Source organism: Schistocerca serialis, chromosome 8, assembly GCF_023864345.2.
Source record: "Schistocerca serialis cubense isolate TAMUIC-IGC-003099 chromosome 8, iqSchSeri2.2, whole genome shotgun sequence".
NCBI lineage: Eukaryota > Metazoa > Arthropoda > Insecta > Orthoptera > Acrididae > Schistocerca > Schistocerca serialis.
The window spans coordinates 435,368,014-435,383,846 of NC_064645.1; the positions used below are offsets into that span (position 1 = coordinate 435,368,014).

A 15,833-nucleotide genomic window follows, 5' to 3' on the forward strand; every position below is an offset into this window, starting at 1 on the left:
TGTGTGAGTATCATGAGAAGAAATATATTCTGAAGTACAACCACATTTTTGGAAGAAAGTGCTGTGATCCACTTAAAGTTCATAAAAAGCCTATTACTAAAGATTTGAGGGAAATAAAACTTGAACATTTGACCTTGTTATGTGAGAGTGAAACAGCTTCCCAAGTGAAACTTAATGTGATTCCTGGAAATTCCCTGTGCCCAAATTGTTACTCAAAAATATTCGTTGTGAATCCAGAACCAGAATCATGTAACCTTGTTAATGACATTTATATTCCTAATGAGGAAGCTGTTAGCATATTGGATTTTGCTTGTTCTAAGTTAGACGTATCTCCTGCTTTGAAAATAATAAAATTACGTCGCAGAAAAAGAAAAGCAGCTATTGAAAATAAGGTACAAAAAATTTCAGACAAAATTAGAAAAGACTTGGAATTATGCTTTATAATACAGATACCAACATTATTTCTAAAGAAGAAAAAAAACCTACCATCAGCATCATCTGAAACTGAATATAGAGAAATTAAAAATTAAATGTTCAATGACATCTAAAGAGCAAAAAGTTAAAATTTTAAGTTTGCTTCCTGACTCATGGTAAAGAGAAAAAATAGTTCAAGAATTCAACGTTTCCCATCGTTTGGTTAAGCTAACCCGAAAATTAGTGAAAGAGCAAGTCATTCTTCTAGTTTTAGGAAAGTAGAAAGGAGTAGGTATAAGTGAAGAAAAAATTAAAAAGATCCAGCAGTTTTTTTAAGATGGTAAAACAGTAGAATGTGCCCAGGTTGCAAAGACAGCAAAAGAGTTGTTATAAACGGAGTTAAAGTAACAAAGCAGAAATGACTAGTGCTGTCAAATTTAAATGAGATTCTCATCCTGAATGCAAAATAGGAAGGTCAAAATTTTGTGACCTCCACCCTACGTGGTGTATTTTGGCTGGATACACTCTGTACGTGTTTGTTTATATCATCAAAATGTCAAACTGATGATTGCGGGTGGAAAACTCAGTGATCTTAACTACAGAGAGTTACTAGATTTAATGGTCTGTTACACCAAGAGTTATGGTTGCATGATGAGTTTGTGTAGTAAATGCCCTTGTAAGGTAACTGTTATTGAATTGTTTCACTAATATGATGAGGAAATGCCAGGCAGTATTAACTTCAAACAGTGGGTCACCACTGACAGGGCAGAAATGATAACAGTGGTTGAATCTCAGGAAGAGTACTTCAAATCTTTAATTGATAACTTACAAAAACTCAAAAGTTACCACTATGTTTTTGAAGGCCAAAAAAGCACAACTTCATGAAACTGAATGCATAGTGCTAGCTGATTTTGCAGAAAATTTTACATTTGTGATTCAGGATGCAATACAAGGGTGCCACTGGATCAATGACCTGGCAACAGTGCATCCATTTATTCTCTACTTTAAAATGGAAGTGGTTATCAGTGTAAGAACAAAAAGAATTTTTCAAATCTGTGCAACCACAAAGTAGACTTTGGGTTGGAGGCTGAAAGGCACTTTTTTGCATCTTACCATGGTAAAATGCATGTGATGGAGTAAGAGGTACAACAAAATGTGAAGTAAGTAAAAGCAAGCCTACAAAGACCAACCACAGACCAAATTCTCACAGTAAAGGACATGTATGTCTTTTGCAAGGATAATACTAAAGGCATTACGTATATTCTGATCAAGAAAGAAGAAGTGGTTCTGCATACGAAAACAACACCTGAAACCAGATTTAAAAACTGTATAGATATAAACGGAACAAGGCATTTCCACAAATTCATTGGCATTGCAGAAAACTTAGTTCGATGCTATGCAACATCAGAAGCCGAAACTTATGAGGGTCATTGTGTCAGTAAAATTACATCTCTGTCTTTAACGTTGAATGACATAGTGGCACACGTGTATGATGGACAGGGGAGGCTTGCAGAGGTTGAAAGAATAAGTTTGGGAAACAATTATTAGCAGAGTAATTTACGGGCGGTTTCTGATTGGAACAATTTATTAACACATTAAACAAGCTACTTGAATTACACACATAAAGCTCTCAATACAATGAATAAAACAAATCATAACGTCTGAAATTGCTCATAGCAACACAAAAGATATTCACACACCAGGGAGGCATAGATTCTAAAATCCCACACCCCCACTAGAATTATGCCTGCAAAGACGACACACACACACACACACACACACACACACACACACACACACACACACACACAACAATGAACTACTTTCTCAGTCGGAAATCTGGCAGCAGCAGATGATGGCGCACCTTCATCAGAGATTTTGTCATCATATCTGCCAGCATTTGGTCTGAATGTATGTGCTGCACAGTAATTTGAGCTGACCATTTTTTTTCTTATGAAGTGCTCTCTTGTATCTATATGTTTAGTTCGACTCTTATAGCCATTAGTCTTAGAAAGGTCAACTGCTGCCTTGTTGTTATACAATAGTTTGATAGGGTCTTCTTTGACGTTTGGTGATATTTCACTGCATAGCCTTTGAAGCCATAGAGCCTCCTGACATGCTGAGGTCAGAGCCATATATTTTGCCTCAGTTGTAAATAAGGCCATTGTTGGCTATTTTTTACTCTGCCAAGATACACTGCTCCTTGAGAGTTAAAGAAATATCCAGTTGTTGACTTTCTGTCTTCAGAATCTCCGGCCCAATCTGCATCACAGTAACCTACTGTGTGGCAGTCCTCTGATGTAGATGACGATGAAATGGGAGATATGATACTGCGTGAAGAGTTTGACAGAGCACTGAAAGATCTGAGTCAAAACAAGGCCCCCGGAGTAGACAACATTCCACTAGACTACTGATGGCCTTGGGAGAGCCAGTCCTGACAAAACTCTACCATCTGGTGAGCAAGATGTATGAGACAGGCGAAATACCCTCAGACTTCAAGAAGAATGTAATAATTCCAATCGCAAAGAAAGCAGGTGTTGACAGATGTGAAAATTACCGAACTATTAAGTTAATAAGTCACAGCTGCAAAATACTAACATGAATTCTTTACACTCAACACTTTTTTGTCCCATTTTCATCTGTTGGAATGTGAGCATATGCCTTACTTCCAAATATTCTAAGATGCTTACGATTTGGCTTCTTATTTGTCCAAGCTTCCTCAGGGGTCTTGTTCTTTAGTGCATTAGTCAGGGACCTGTTAATTAAATAAACTGCAGTGGAGACTGCTTCTGCCCAAAATATATTTGGCAAATGTGCTTCAAAGAGCAGGCATCTTGCTTTATCTACTATTGTACGGTTGTAACACTCAGTCTCTCCGTTTTGTTCTGGTGTATATGGCGCTGTAGTCTGACGTTGGATTCCTTCCTTTCTGAAAAACGTTATCAGATTATCATTCAGATATTCTGTGCCATTATTAGTGGATCGAGTGCAGATGCTTTTTCCAGTTTGCCTTTCTACTACATTTTTGAAGTCTCGTATCAGTTGTGCTACTTGATGTTTATTTCTGAGGAAATATACAAATACTTTCCTGGACTAGTCATCAATTAGAGTAAGGAAGTATTTGGCTCCTCCAACTGATCTAGTTTCCATCGGTCCACACAAATCTGACTGAACTAGCTCAAGAATTTCTGTGGCTCTTGAGCTAGATCGTGGAAAAGGAAGTCTTGTTTGTTTTCCCTCTAGTATTTATTGTTCCCTTATATGATATTCCACTAGCCAGTCCATTACAAAGTGCATCCATAGCTTCAGAATGCATATGACCTAGACTTTTATGCCAGAAGTCTGCACTATTTGCCTGCAATACGGATTTTGCTTCAAAATTTCGATCATATGGTTGGTACATTCATTTTGCTAATGGTGCATTAGCAACCATATTTTTCCATGCGTCGTAAATACCGCAACCCTGTTTGTCAAATAAAACCAAATGACCTTTTTTTACTATTTTACTAACAGACAGTAGATCTGTGCTTAGCTGAGGCACATACAGAATATCCTCTACTTTGATTCTAGCTTTCTTGTTGCCGGTGAGAACATCTACAAACGAAGATCCTATACCTTTTACAGATAAGTTTTCATTATTTGCTATTAAAACTTGCAAGCCTGTCAATGCTTCAACAGCCGTTTCATTACAAGGATATTTAGACATGTGCGCTGATGCGCCTGAGTCTACATACCATTCTATCCATGTATCTTTCCCTGCAGCTGATGTTGTGAGAAACGTCTGGCAGCTGGCTGTCTTGGCCGAAGTTTTTTCGTCGTTTTTCTTCTTGCTGTAACTGTTTTTAGCCAGATGCCCGTACTTGTTGCAGTTAAAGCACCTGGGACCCTTTTTGAATATTACATCGCTCTTTTCCTTGTTGACTCGCAGAGCAGCATCACCAATCGATTGTTTATTACAAGCTTCATCATTTATTTCTTGCCGTAATTTATTTTTTATGGAGTCTCCTTTGATCAGCACGTTTGAATTTTCTAAGCTCATAACCATGTCATTCCAAGGCAATTCAACCAGGAGCTCCAGCTCATAGTCTCAGATTTGACGGAAATTCAGTAAACTAATTCTACCATGTGTGGAACACTTATGTACAAAGTATTAGTTTCCCCTGCCAATTAGTTCCAGAATTAAAACCTGTGAAAGAAAGTGGCGTGACCTGGAAATTGCAACCCGCATCTGGCAATCTATCTTCAGACCCAACTTCAGGTCTTAATAACTTTTGAACTATTACACACAGTCCAGTGAAATTTTTACAACCCAGTAACATCCACTTAGAGAACACACTCCATGAATCAAAACACCAACAACATATTTCTGAGGGAAAATAAAAAAAATTCCAAAATGTGATTAAAAAAATGTACTACGTTAAAAGGTACATATTGTAGGTCCCCTCTATGCTAAATATAATTCACTCAAAAAGGGTATAAATTTTTTTGTGGTAAGCTTAATGTGGCCTAAACACACACAGAACTCATCATGCCCATATCAATCACAAAAACTGAGTTACATGCACACAAAAATACAAAAATTTGAAAAATTACCTGAAAAACATAGATTTTCGAAGTGTGGTAGCACAAAAGGGACAAGTGGTATCCAAGCCAAACTTCACACACTGCATAAGTAGACCATAATGATATACATCTCAAAATTTCAGCATGTTATTGCAAGACATTTGTGTACAATGGAAGTTGACAGATGTATTTGGTAATGTGGCCATTATTCCACAACACAGTTTTGTAAAAACATATCGTAAACTGTTCTGCCTCTTCTTATTCTCTCCCACAACTGTTTAATTACTAAGCAACAACATATACACAGATTAACACAACCTATCATTAATGTTTACTGCACCTTAACTGGTAAAAAACCAGTCGATTGTGCTTTGAACAGAAGTTCTCCCACACTTTAGCTACTGTATTCTGTACATTGAGTGGCAAATTGTACTGTCTTCCTGACACTGTGGTAGGAACTGGAACTGTCATAAGAATATGTACAAAAGGAATCCAACACCTGTCTGCCAAATGTGGCCAATGAAATGATCTTTCTGGTCCTGCTGGTGCCATGTAGTTCACAAATACATCACCTTCTGCTTCACAGCACTCTGCAACACATCCTAAGTACCATTTGTCATCATAAACAGCAATAACATAGCAACCTGGTTGTATGTTGCTGCTTTTGCTTCTGAATCCTGAGTCAGACACACTGTGAAGACACATATTGTGCATGAACCTATAGTTATAACTGGACGATCTGCTCATCTGCACATTGTCGGAGCCCGCTGGAGAGAAGTGATGATGGCTCCTTATGCCTGCAACAGTTTTAACGTCTTCTAGTCTGCTTTGCAGCAACTCTTTGACTGATTTCACCTCAATTTTCGAAACATAGAATGATTGTATGCCAGAGATATTTTTCTGTACCCAGGTAGATAATTGAAGAGGTGTTAGAATGTGACCTTCTGTAGGATGCCGCCGACTAGCTCGTGATGCCATGCGCTTAATGGTAGCACCAATACCATCACATACATTTTTCCATGACTTGTTGCAAAAAAATTCCATTCTGCGTGAATCTGAAAATCACGGTAATGCATACATAAATTTTTTAGATTTTTACAGTTTTTGTACTGACTAGCTGCCCCATCACTGAAGTATTTCGCAAAATTTATGTGAGGCAACTTGTTTTTCACATATGCCATGACAGTGCGAATGTGGGCATGAACTGCAATGGCATAATGAATTAAACAGTCACTAAAAACACACAGGTTCATGACAGACACATCACCTGATTCACCTCTATAGTACACTACTGGCCATTAAAATTGCTACACCGCAAAGATGACATGCTACAGAAGCAAAATTTAACCGACAGGAAGAAGATGCTGTGATATGCAAATATTAGCTTTTCAGAGCATTCACAAAAGATTGGCGTTGGTGGTGACACCTACAATGTGCTGACATAAGGAAAGTTTCCAACTGATTTCTCATACACAAACAGCAGTTGACCGGCATTGCCTGGTGAAACGTCGTCGTGATGCCTCGTGTAAGGAGGAGAAATGCGTTCCATCACGTTTCCAACTTTGATAAAGGTCGGATTGTAGCCTATCGTGATTGCAGTTTATCGTATCGCGACATTGCTGCTCGCGTTGGTAGAGACCCAATAACTGTTAGCAGAATATGGAATCAGTGGGTTCAGGAGGGTAATACGGAACGCCGTGCTGGATCCCAATGATCTCGTATCACTAGCAGTCAAGATGACAGGCATCTTATCGGCATGGCCACGTCTCGATCCCTGAGTCAACAGATAGGAACGTTTGCAAGACAACAACCATCTGCACGAACAGTTTGACGTCGTTTGCAGCAGCACGGACTATCAGCTCAGAGACCATGGCTGCGGTTACCCTTGACGCTGCATCACAGACAGGAGTGCCTGCGATAGGGTACTCAACGATGAACCTGGGTACACGAATTGCAAAACATGTTTTCAGATGAGTCCAGATTCTGTTTACAGCATCATGATGGTCGCACCCATGTTTGGCGACACCGCGGCGAACACACATTGAAAGCGTGTATTCGTCATCGCCATACTGGCGTATCACCCGGTGTGATGGTGTCGGGTGCCATTGGTTACACGTCTCAGTCACCTCTTGTTCGCATTGATGGCACTTTGAACAGTGGACGTTACATTTCAGATGCGTTATGACCCGTGGCTCTACCCTTCATTTGATCCCTGTGAAACCCTACATTTCAGCAGGATAAAGCATGACCGCATGTTGCAGGTCCTGTACCAGGGTGTATACGGGGACAAGGAAAAAAAAATTCCCGGATTATTCCCGGATATCCCGTTTAAAAAATATGCTTTTTCCCAGGCGAAAATACACTTTTTCTGTGCTAAGTGACAGTAGGTTTTCCGTAGAATTTTCCCTCGCAACTGTAAAACTTATCAATCCTTTGAATCGTTTGCGTTTTATACAATTGCGTAGAACTTCCTGAAAAAAAAGGTAAAGACGGGGGGGGGGGGGGGGGGGGGGGTGGGGGGGGGGGGGGGGGAGTATTGGAGAGACTTTTAATAAAAAAAGGAGAGAAGTTTTGGAAAGACCTTTGATTTGCAGCAACATATACACTGCATATTTTCGTATTACGCAAGTGTAAATTCGAATTGCACCAAACACAGCGCGCTAGTTTCCGGAGCGTTGAAAGCAAGGTTGCGATGTCCTTTTGTAAGCCAGTCATATCTCAAGCCACGAGGTCTCGCCAGCCTATGACAGCAGCTATTCAGAGCATAGGACACGTGTTATAGTCAGCCAATAGCAAGATCACTGGTTACATAGTGCGGACACACAAGAGGAAAAGTTAACGGTTTACACTAATGTACACAGTACCGTATATCTACAAGAAAAGCTAAGCTTTCACATATAATATTGGTCTCTAAGATTAACACGCTACAACAGAAGCTATGCTTGCACATCTAATATTGATCTTTTTTGCGTGTGTTATACTTTAAGATGCATCTGTACATGTACATTTCCCATTTTTACTGTTACATAGTCTTTTTTTTTCCAGGCATTATTCGGGTGTAGTCATTATTCTCATAAAACTCCGACACTAGCACCTTTATTTCTGAACTCAATTGCTTACCCTGAGCCTGCTGAAGTTGTGGAAGCACTCCTTGGGTTGCTTTTATTTTCCTAGCTTGCTTTACCATGTATGTAGAAACACTGAATTCCTTTGCAGTGTAGTCAATAGACCAGCTGGAAGATGCAAGGGTAAGAATTGCTACTTTTTTCTGGCGTGTGGATATGGCACATTTTTCTTTCAAATCGTGCACAATTTTGTCCAAATCAGAGCATTTCTGGCATGATTTCTGTTCCTTTGGAGCCGATAGTTCTTCCTCTTCCATCATTAGTGTGTCAAGATATTTTGTGTTTTAATCCCATTTAAGCTTCTTGTAGTTTTCTTCTACCATAGTTGGGCCTGTCTCTTTTCCCAACTTTGTGTGTCTTCATGGGAGACAAACCAAGAGCAGCCGTTGAAGTATTTAATTGCTCATCCACTGTGGTTGTAGGCGGCTGATACTCTTCGTCACTGTCATGTAAATTATCAGAATATTCTTCATTTTCTGCAGTGTAACACACCTGGAACATAACTTTTGTCCTGGTTTCATGTTAAGTCCCATGCACTGGTTCACTTTCAATACTGATTTTATATCAATTTCTCTGAGGCTACACTTCACTGTCTTCTTATGAATCAGAAATGGATCAAAACAACTTCTTTGTAGGAAAGAATACTCATCCAGAAACACTTTCATATGATGATAAACACTAAAGGTTCCTGGAACTGTATTTCTTGTGCCCACAGGGTGTATCCCGGATCTCCATAGCAACAAATCTTGGTCCGATTCATCCAGATCATACAGTACAAAGCGAATGCCACATTTTGTTCCATATGTTGTTTTATGACATTCAAATGCTTGTGCTCTACCAATACTGCAACTTGTTTGAACAAAAGCACCACTAGTACACTCTTCTGCCTCCATACTGACTTTCCACCACAGTACTGACCAGTCTGAACTAGAATCTTAAAAACACGAGTAACCTGTAATTGTTGCTTGTTTCCTCTGTTGTTCCTGCCTAACAATGACTCATTCTGTCCCTGAACAGTACCATTGTTTAACTTTCTGTTGCCTAATGGTTCCCAACAATTGCTGCAGCTTTATCTGAAACAAGCTGTCTGCATCATCACTATTACTTGCTGAATCACGTTAAAAGAAACACAACCAAGTACATCTCTGTCAACTTTTATTGTACACAAATGCCTTGCAACAACAAGTTGAAATTTTGCCACATATTATATTATGGTCTACTTATCCAGTGTTTGAAATTTGGCTTGGATACCACTTGTCCCTTTTGTGCTACCACACTTAGAAAATCCACATCTTTCAGGTAATTTTTCAAATTTTTGTATTTTCGCGTGCATGTAACTCTGTTTGTGTGACTGATATGGGCAAGATGAGTCCTGTGTGTGGTTAGGCCACATTAAGCTTACCACAAAAATTTATTTATTTGAGTGAATTATATTTGGCATAGAGGGCACCTACAATATGTACCTTTGAACGTATTACATTTTTTTAATCACATTTTGGAATTTTTTATTTTCCCTCAGAAATATGTTGTTGGTATTTTGATTAATAGATTGTGTTTGAGTGGATGTTACTGGGCTGTAAAAATTTCACTGGACTGTGCGAAATAGCTCCAAAGTTATTAAGACCTGAAGTTGGGTCTGAAGATTGCCAGATGCGGGTTGCAATTTCCGGGTCACGCCACCTTCTTTCACAAGCCATAATTCTGGAACTAATTGGCAGGGGAACTTAAAATTTTGTACGTGAGTGTTCCACACTTGGTAGCTTTGGTGTGCTAAATTTCAGCCAAATCTGAGACTATCAGCTGGAACATTTTCTCAAATTGGTTGAACTGACATGGAATGACCCCATAGGGTTATATTCGTCTGGTAATCCTGCAAGCAGAATACACCCAATCCATTCTTCTTTGACTTCAAAATTCAACCCATTTAATTTTTGTGATGTGGAAATTATCTTTGATACATATTCCTCTACTGTTGAACAATTCTCCGCTCTGGTTGACGGTATCGTTTTTAATAGCCCTATCCTTGTGGAAAGACCAGAATCTTCGTAGACTTGCTTTAGCTTCTCCCACGCATTTTTTGCTGTAGATGTATCTTGCAAGTGAACATATATCGACAGATGGATGCAGAGCATAATTTTGGCTCTTTCTGTACAAAATTTAGTTACATCCTATACTTTGCCATTGACACATCCCCACAACTGTTCGTGTTCTAAATTTGTTCGCATAGCGAACTGCCAGGTACTGTAGCTTTCTTTCCCCATCAGTTTTTCGATTGTAGGCAATGAATTGGTATTTACTGGCACCATGATTTTAGCAGTTACGGCGTTCCAAATCACTGCGCGCTGCTGCTAATTTTCCAGAGCCAGTGATCTTTTAAGTTTTTTTTAGAATATTACACCGATTTATAATCCTGGGTTCATAACCTGTTAGCAGAGTAATTTATGGCTGGTTTCTGATTGGAACAATTTATTGATACATTAAACAAGCTACATGAATTACACACAAAGAGCTCAATACACAGAATAAAACAACTCATAGCGTCCATAGTTGCCCATAGCAACACAAAAGATATTCACACACCAGGGAGGCATAGATTCTAAAATCCCACAACAATGACGATTTTGTGCATTTATACCACCCTGTTTGCCCAAAAACATTATCAAGAAATCTACTAGTGACAAAGTTTGGATACCAATGAAAAATGTTTTGAGGAAACTTCCAGTGCTAGAACTTACCACAGCAACTGGGAGGTCGTATTCTACATCACACAAGCTGTCTGAAGAAATAAGTGTTCTTAACATTCACTACCAGGTTTAGGGACAGTCACATCTCGAAGGATGTTAATTGAAAATATTTAATTTAAGTATGTCAAAACAATATAAATGTTAATTTCAGTGATGTTTGCACTTTTTATATATAATTCAGTACCTTACTTCAATAATAATTGATTATATCCCGCCAATTTCACACATAAATAGGCAACAGCCATCTCCTTATTTTCAAAAATTCATATCTTTGTTCACAGTCACATATCATTGTTGAAATTTTTACAGTACGTTGCTATCACATACGTGTACAAACTGAGCAAAAATCATATTTTTATATTCAGTCCCACCTGAGATAACTAACCCCAAACTCTATAAAAAATGAAACTTTTCAAATTTCAAAAATTCATATAAAATTAAGTAAACATTTGTAAGTGTTATTGCTCTACATGAGGCTAGTAGGTTAGGTTAGGTTAGTGTTTTTAACGTCCCATCGACAACGAGGTCATTAGAGGCAGAGCACAAGCTCGGGTTAGGGAAGGATGGGGAAGGAAATCGGCCGTGCCCTTTCAAAGGAACCATCCCGGCATTTGCCTGAAACGATTTAAGGAAATCACAGAAAACCTAAATCAGGATGGCTGGAGACGGGATTGAACCGTCGTCCTCCCGAATGCGAGTCCAGTGTGCTAACCACTGCGCCACCTCGCTCGGTGAGGCTAGTAGTGTATGATATCTAACTACAGGAAAAAAATAGACACTCATAAATCACTACTTGTTTGTTTATTTTTGCCCCTAAAAAGTGTATTTTTGAAACTTTAGATACTAAACTTTGGAGGCCATTTTGACTGGTTATTTTTGAATTTAGGGTATTTTGTGTACTAGACAATGTTGTAGAGGACACTTTTCTAAAAACAATCATGTCAATTGCATAGATGACTCAATGCTCCTGAGTTTCAGTGTATGGTCTCCTTTAATCTTAAAGTAGATATAAAAATCAATTTATTTCTTAAAACCTGTATTTCCCAGTCCAAATGGTAATACTGCCACACTGGAACTCTCTTATACAGCACCACAAACTATACTAGAGATGAAAAAACAATTCCTCTCCTTTTTGATGGCTTTCTTCTCTGTGCACCTATTTGTCAGTTTTTCTGTTACCTTTTCTCTCTTCCCTGCTGTCCAATAAATTATACTAGAAGTTCTCACAAAACATTTTACTCATATTTACAATATCAACTCACTTGAATTTCATTTTTCTTATATATGAATGTATGTGGATGTGTGTTCCAGTACAGACTGGATCACTTGCCCAATTTCCCACTGCTGTAAAGAATTAAGCCATGAGGTATCTGAATGTAATGCTATATTATATCTCAGAGTTGTTCTGAGATTCACAATGCTTTACTAAATATTGTCCTATTGCAGGTGGTACAGACTTGCCTTTCTGAGAACCAACGCACACAGCCAGTTACTGGGATAAGAATTTGAATCACTCAGTCACTTTCCATTCAATGCCTTTAGTTTTTTAAAAAATGAAAAGAAAATAGGACCGGTGGGGAGGGGGGGGGGAGGGGGGGGGGGGGGGGGAAGATACTAACTTAGCATAGAAATCATACATTTGAATTTGCAGCCTGACATTTAGCTTGCAGCCACCAAGTCACATACTGACAAGTTAGCCAGCAGGAACATGAACACTGTTCCCTTTCTTTGCCTACATATTCCTCCAAAGAACCAAAACACTTTGGCAGTCCTCAAGAAAAATTCACAATACTGTGCTGTTTGCTGGCATAAAGCATTTACCCTAATTTTTTTCGGAAACAGGGAAGTTTCTGTCAATCACCCTTACTGATTTTACACTCTCATTCTTCACAGCTCTTTGCAGCATTATTCCCAGATAATGTATACATGTAATTGTTTCCAAGGGGGCAGGGAGTTCATAGATAATGTTGTAATCTGACACTACAGAATTAAAATAATTAAAAATTTTTGCTTACCTTACTCTTTTGCGACAAGGGCTAAAAATGTCGTCGTCATCATCATCGTCGTCATCTTCTGGATGATCAAATGAATCACTGTCATCTAAATCTTCAACCATACCATCTCTGTAAACTGAATTTCTTTCACTTAAAGTCAGAGGTGCTCCACATCTAATATGGCGCCTTGAACGAATTTCTGAAAAATAATAAAATAGGTGATCAGTTGCTAAGTAAAATTATTCCAGTCAAAGTGATCACATATTTTGTTTATCACAGAAGAAGTAGATAAGGTTCTGAGGAGCAAACAGGGACTTCCTGTTAAAGTTTATGGAATTCAAATTCAAACACAGAAATGCAAAGGAACAACTATTATTACGTCTTGATACAAAAGCAAAGTGTACTGAAAGATGGGCACACAATGAATAAACAAAATGGTGCTACAACCAAGGAACATAAAAATAAATGCGACAGTAGTGCCATCAAAATTTTAGGCGGGTCCCCTCGCCCCCCCAGAATAGGTTACTCTCCCCCATCAGAAAAAGACAGACTGCCTAAATGTTACTCATTGCTTCACCCATTTAGTGAGCCATGATCTGTCCTCAAACATTCCATATTCCAGTTACTTCCGTGTATTCTTTTTCACCATAAAATATTACATTTAAGAGAAGCAGAGTAGTAGATATCTCTATCCCTATTTAAATATTTTTAGAATTGTCTTATTCTAAAACTGCAGATGACAATGTGGTCTTCAGACCGAAGACAGTGTGGTGCACATTCTCCACTCTATCCTGTGCAAGTTTTTCCACCTCCAAATAAGTATGGCAACCAACATCCTTTTGAACTTGCTTAATGTATTCATCTCTTGATCTCCCTCTACAATTCTGACTGCCAGAATTTCTAACCAACATTAAACTAATAATTCCTTGATGTCTCAGAATGTGTCCTGTAAACCAATCCCTTCTTTTAGTCAGGTTATGCCAAATATCTTTTCTCTCCTATTCCATTCAGTACTTCCTTATTAATTATGCATTCTATCCATTTAATTTTCAGCATCTCCTGTAGCAGCACATTTCAATATCTTCTTCTCTCTTCTAGTCAAATGGCTTATCATCAAATTCTCACTTCCATACAAGGCTACACTCCAAATACTTTCACCAGATGCTTCCTGTGGCTCAAGTTGAAGTGTGTCAACAAATTTCTCTTCTTCAGAAATACTTTTCTTGTCACTCCTAGTCAACATTTTATATTCTCTCTACTTCTGCAATCATTAGTTATTTTGTTGCTCAAATAGCAAAACTCGTCTACTTTTGGAGCCTCATTTCCTAATTTCTAATTCTCTCAGAATCATCTAATGTAATTCAACTACACTCCATTATCATTGCTTTGATTTTGTTGATGTTCATCTTACATTCTGCTTTCAAGACACTGTCCATCCTGTTCAACTGCTCTTTTAAGCCTTTTGCTTTCTGACAAAATTACAACGTCACAGGAAAACATCAAAGTTTTTATTTCTTCTCTCTGAACTTTAATTCCCATTCCAAAATTTCTCCTTGGCTTCCTCCACAGTTGCCCAATGTGCAGATTGAATAACACTGGGGATAGGCTACACCACTGTCTCACTCCCTTCTCTGCCACTGCTTCCCTTTCATTGTCCTCAACTCTGTAACTGCCGTATGGTTTCTGTACAAGTTGTATATAAACTTCCACACTCTTTATTTTACCCCTGCTAGCTCCAGAATTTCAAAGAGCATATTCCAGTCAACATTTTCAAAAGCTTTCTCTAAATATAAAAATGTTATGAACATAGATTTGGCTTTCTTTGACCTATCTTTTAAGGTAATTCAAGGGTCAGTATCATTATACATATTCAAACATTTCTCCTGAACCGAAAGTGATCATCCCAGAGGTTGGCTTCCACCAGGTTTCGCACTCTTTGGTAAATAATTAATGTCAGCATTTTGCAACTATGACTTTAAAAACTGATGGTTTAGTAATATTCAAACTTGACACCACCTGTTCTCTTTGAAACTGGAAATATTACATTCTTCTTGAAGCCTGAGAGTATTTCCTGTCTCATTCATCTTGTAGAGTAGGTAGGATGGTCTTGTTATGGTTGAACAACCCCCCCCCCCCCCCCCCCTCCCCTTGGATAATAGTAGTTCTGAGGGAAAATAGTCTACCCCAGGGCCTTGCGAAGTGTGTCGGTGCTCTGTCAAATTCTTCTTCCAGCATCATATCTCCCATCTTATCACCTACTTCCTCTTCTCTTTCTATAATGCTGACTAAGGTTGTGGTGACGCAGGTATAAAATTTAAAAGGCAGAGTTGTCAAAATCACATGATATCTTTCTGTAGACTAATTCAGGGAATATATGCAGACAACGAAAAAAAAAAAAGTTCCTGGATGTCTCAGTTAAAATGACACTTTTTCTGTGTTAAATGTTAAGTGACGATATACTTTCCCTTGGAACTGTAAAACCTATCAATCCTTTGAATGGTAAAGGATTTATACGCCACAACCTCTATCAGTAACATATCTCACTTTCCGTCAACTGTTTTCACACAATGTTGGCAATAAAAAAAAAGGGAAAAATGAGTTCATGCTGTTGTTCACTGCATGAACCCTCCAATTCATATATAACCTTTTGTTAAAATGGAATAGTTACTGGCTTGAACAACAGATCTCAGAAAATGTGCACAGAACAAAAAACATAAATTTATATGATCTGTCCATAACAGTTGGCTATCTACACGAGTCATGCACAAGTGTTAAACAAAGATTACCACAACAGGAACAGATGTGATACAGCATTAAACAAAATATGCTGTAAGTTAAAAGACTAAGCTGCAGGTAGCAGCAGAGGGGGAGGGGGTTAACTTCTGCAAGAAAGACATGTTATTGAGATCTTTTGATTCAGCAACGGCATGGAATCTTAAAAGAGTGGCCGAAAACTTCTTGGAGGAAGTAACTGTTTTTTCTGCTTTATTAAT

At 38.4% G+C, this 15,833-nt stretch overlaps 1 protein-coding gene across 3 annotated transcripts in view; it reads right to left on the bottom strand.

Annotated features, from left to right (window-relative positions):
• Nucleotides 1-15,833, bottom strand: part of LOC126416110 (ATPase family AAA domain-containing protein 2-like) — a 233,383-nt gene that overhangs the window by 175,879 nt on the left and 41,671 nt on the right. For all 3 annotated transcript variants that reach the window (XM_050083621.1, XM_050083622.1, XM_050083620.1), the window contains exon 4: nucleotides 12,862-13,039. In XM_050083621.1, coding sequence (XP_049939578.1) covers nucleotides 12,862-13,039 — 178 coding nt within the window. The remainder of the gene's footprint in view (nucleotides 1-12,861; nucleotides 13,040-15,833) is intronic.